Below are 4,034 nucleotides of genomic sequence, written 5' to 3'. Positions count from 1 at the left end.
TTAAACATAAGTAAATGCTCCTTCTAAATTGAACTAAAGCATATTACTATCGTACCACGAATTTGGTACATAGCGGATTACTTTGTGGTTTGCATTCCACAAATCCTTTCATTCTGCAGTCCAAGTAACCCTGAGGGTGCATATGGATCCTTAAAGAGGCACACCGAGTATGGTAGGGGTGCCTCTAATCAAGGATTCTAATGCACCACGAATCTGACTTCAGCTTTATCACTTTCTCATGTCCAAAAGTAGTTCGAGTCCCAAACCAAAAGAGAAGGAAGCTAATTTTCTAGTCAAAGTGCATCTCCGAATGTTGTGGAACTTGCACTGTAAACAGTCAGTATAGAACAGTTCAGCCACACCGAGTGTTTTTCATTTAAAGACATTACGATCCATTGTTTTTAGAAAAGAAATTGCAATGTACTGTGACATATATGAATCAACAGTTCGAGATGACCAAAATCCAAACAAAATCTGCATTGTAAAACCACTAACCATCAACTTAGTTTGCTAGTCTTCCACTACTATATACATCAGTAGTTATGTCTAATTGAGTTCCAGAAGGATAACTGAATAAATGTGTACAATCATAGAGATCGATTGGTCACGTATACCACCAGGCCAGGCAAATATTAAACAAGTGTGTAACTGAGTTTACAGGGAAAACATTGTATATTCAGCAAGCAGATACCTCAGGGTTCTAGAATTCATTATCCAGAGCTATTCTTTCTTCTTTTCTAGTTCCAATGCTATCTCATTACGGCGGGTAAATGGAAGCGTAAATGGTGGATTGTACTGCAACCAAAACTATGGAGCTATTTTTAGAAAGGTATTCCCAGAAACAACTTATTTAGAGGCTGACTTCATTAAAGATAATTAACTACAGATCTGACCTGTGAAACTTCCACAGAAGTACCTTCTTTAACTCGAAACCCGCTGTCATTTTTCAGAGCATCTCTTAATCTCAATTCCCTTCGTTTAACTTCTTCATCAGTGACAAAACCTGGTGCAAGAACATGATCATAATTCATTAACAATTTTAGTTCGGGGAGCTTCACAGTTGAAGCACATAATTTACCAATGTCATGCTTTCTTTTTTCCTTAAATTGAAATAAACCGTAGTTTTATGCTCTAAAGAAAAAGATTTTACACAAGGTTAAAACGATATTTTAAAATTCGAGGGTCACTCCAATAAACAGTTACCTGCAACTATTTGAATCAAAATAAAAAACTGTGTGACAATATGCTTGGAACTTACAGATGACAACTCATAATTGTATTATCCATTAAAGTTTGCAAATTACTTGGGAAATCTTAACCTGATTCATTTTTGTTTTCTGATGCCTTCGACTACACAGAGGCTAAGAACAAACCTGAGAAAGCAACAACTGCAACTACTTTCCTTGGCACCTCCTTGATCCTCACAGAAGGATCTTTAGGTAATGGCAGAGTGGAGCCATACTTGGATGGCATGACAAATGACATCTGCCACTTATCTTGATTTTCCACCTAGATCATAAGTTGTCAAACAGATAAGAACCAATTTAATGAACAATTAATTATATAGGACATGAAATAGTTGTAATGCATTGCAAGCCAATACAAAAGTAACTATGGACCAAATTTATAAACAACTAGAGTTTCAGAAACCCTTAAAAAGTTAGAGCATGCAATCCTAACACAAAAACTTACCTTCTTCGTTATCACAGGTGTTGTCATTTCCATCCTCTCCCCATCAGATCTAGTCCTACTTGTAATAACAGGGGTAGTCATCTCCATTTTCTCCTTACTAGTATTCTATAAGCATCAAACATATAGAATAAGCAAATTAAAAGAGATGATTATAGAAAGAAAATTTTCCAATTTAAAGCAGAAAATCTAACTACCTTACCAAACAGGTACTCAGCTAAAACATTGAAAGACTGAGATGAACCATTAAAATCAAATCCAGTCTTCCCTGGCATTGTTGTCTCAGCTATAAAATAAGGCTGTAATAACAATCCTAATTCTCTTTAGATTGTACATAGTAAATATTAAACTAAGAACAAACCCAAAAGTTAAATGCGTACCTCTACTTCCCTTATCTCATACTTGTCTGCCCTATTCAAAACCTTAAACCTCACCGTCTCAAGATCAGGGACTGCACCAATAAGTCCATGTAAAAGGAGAAAATGTCAATAAAACAAACTAAAAGGTAAATACTTAGAGGTGTACAAGAGGTGTCCCAGTCACAAAGCAATTTATTTTTGCTTGCCCAAGTCTAGCCTAAGCTGATGTCGTCCTCAAGTTCGGTTAGTATTTAAAAATAGGATAAAACTACCTTATTACTAACCTAAATATTAATATTTTTCTTTTTTATCATCTAACTATCCAAAGTTATAAAATGGTCACCTAATTATTCAATATTTTTTTCAATAGCTAGCTAATTGTAGCAGCTTTTAAAATTGACATAATAGCAACTTTAACCCTCAATATTTACACATTATGTAATTTAATCTTTTTTGCAGTTTTATTTTTTTTTATGAACCTTCTACCTAAAAAGCCAAAAAAAATTATCAATTAAATTTGATTAAAAATATAAAATAAAATAAAAAAATTAAAAGTCTAAGATAATAATTTTCATCTTTTATTAGTTTTTTAAAATTATCTCTCAATGTCAAAATAAAGACAAAACTAAAAAAAAACAAAAAACAAAGTACACCTGTAAATGTTGAGGCTAAACTTTTTTTAATAATCAAGATTAAATTGACATAATTTATAAATTTTAAATATTAAAATTATTATTATGTCAATTTTAAAAGTTATTGTTAGCCCACTGATGATAAAAAATGACAAAATTGAATAATAGGGCAACTATTTTTTAACTTTTTCATAATTAGATGACTAAAAAAAAAATACTACCAATTAAGTAACCATTTTATAATTTTTCATAGTTGAACCATCAAACAAATTTTATTAATAGTTGGATAGCTATTAGTCAAGTTTACACTTGAAAATATTGAACATACATTTTATATTATTATTTATTAAAATGGGACCTATTCTGGATTACAGAATCTCTACCCAGCCCTCGGAACCATAAAGGGTTCAATATTTTCGTACAATTTTTTTTGCCGGGTACAGTTCTACTATTTGTCCATGAAATATTCGCTACATCTTCACAAATTGCAAGGCGTTCATTAAACACTATTAATCTTGATGCTATAATTGGCTAACATTAATGACTTAAATCCAATACAAAAAGTAACCTGCCATTAGCGCTTCCTCCAAGTTCTGGCTCTCAAACCTCTTCGGAAACACGTATTTTGCAGTCTCTGAGGCCAAGTCCATCAAAACTACAAGGAAATTATTTTGAAATTTAAAATTAAAAAATCTAAAGAAATGAAATTTTGGAATATTTGGAATTCGAAACTGAACATTTACGTCGTTGAGAGACAGAGGAAGCTTGAGAAGCGAGAGCGAAGACAAGGGAGATTCGAGCTTCGAACGCAGACATGGTTCGTCTCTGCAGCGGAGCGAAGGTGGTTGTTGTGTTCACCGTCGGGGCCATAGACTTGAGGCAGTTGAAGGATGGTGGGTTGATATTAGGGGTTAGGGTTGAAGAAAGAATTAGGGTTCTGGCAAGAGATTGAGCTGCCATCGATGGCTTTGAAAGGAAGCAAATGCTTTCTTGGAGGTCGAAATTATCTGTTACAGATTGTTGCGTTTAATTTCAGCCGGAAAGAATATATATAAATTATATAAATAATACAATTTGACAATGAGACGGTTGGAGTTTTCCCGGTAAGGATTAGACCCATGAAAACAAGATACTAGATTTTTCTCTTTTAACTTGTCTAATCGGATTAGCGTTTTTAAAGTATGCATTAGTATAATATAATAGAAGGATAAAATACCAATAAATGCCGCTTTTTTTAAATTACGAAGGTAAGTTAATTTTTTAAATATTTTCAGAAATAGGTGAATTTTGATAAGAAAAAATTAAAAAAAAAACTTTTAATCGGAGGTGATATTACTTATTAATATGAAAGTAA

At 32.8% G+C, this 4,034-nt stretch overlaps 1 protein-coding gene across 6 annotated transcripts; it reads right to left on the bottom strand.

Annotated features, from left to right (window-relative positions):
* Window positions 1-453: 453 nt before the first annotated feature.
* On the bottom strand, window positions 454-3,824 carry LOC107948385 (heme-binding-like protein At3g10130, chloroplastic). 6 transcript variants are annotated; one of them, XM_016882913.2, is made up of 8 exons: window positions 3,424-3,824; window positions 3,249-3,335; window positions 2,070-2,140; window positions 1,887-1,988; window positions 1,693-1,797; window positions 1,374-1,509; window positions 894-1,003; window positions 454-807 (listed from the first exon to the last, which is right to left on the bottom strand). In XM_016882913.2, exons 1-8 carry the CDS (start codon window positions 3,638-3,640, stop codon window positions 721-723), a joined length of 915 nt encoding a protein of 304 aa, XP_016738402.1. In that variant the 5' UTR covers window positions 3,641-3,824; the 3' UTR covers window positions 454-720. The 6 variants fall into 6 exon arrangements, with proteins under 6 accessions (XP_016738402.1, XP_016738404.1, XP_016738405.1 ...); XM_016882915.2 differs by having other exon boundaries at window positions 454-795; XM_016882916.2 differs by having other exon boundaries at window positions 917-1,003.
* Window positions 3,825-4,034: the final 210 nt, after the last annotated feature.

Source organism: Gossypium hirsutum, chromosome A04, assembly GCF_007990345.1.
Source record: "Gossypium hirsutum isolate 1008001.06 chromosome A04, Gossypium_hirsutum_v2.1, whole genome shotgun sequence".
NCBI classification, from domain to species: domain Eukaryota; kingdom Viridiplantae; phylum Streptophyta; class Magnoliopsida; order Malvales; family Malvaceae; genus Gossypium; species Gossypium hirsutum.
The sequence above is the reverse complement of the archived record's forward strand: the minus strand, read 5'-3'. Positions and strand labels throughout refer to the sequence as shown.

Excerpts from the sequence above, each read along its gene's own strand:
- LOC107948385 (XM_016882913.2), bottom strand. The coding sequence starts at position 3,640 with ATGGCAGCTCAATCTCTTGCCAGAACCCTAATTCTTTCTTCAACCCTA. Across the intron at positions 2,141-3,248 it reads GGAGGAAGCGCTAATGGCAG|TCCCTGATCTTGAGACGGTG; the intron begins GTTACTTTTTGT and ends TTATTGGTGCAG. Across the intron at positions 1,989-2,069 it reads ATGAGATAAGGGAAGTAGAG|CCTTATTTTATAGCTGAGAC; the intron begins GTACGCATTTAA and ends TTGTTATTACAG.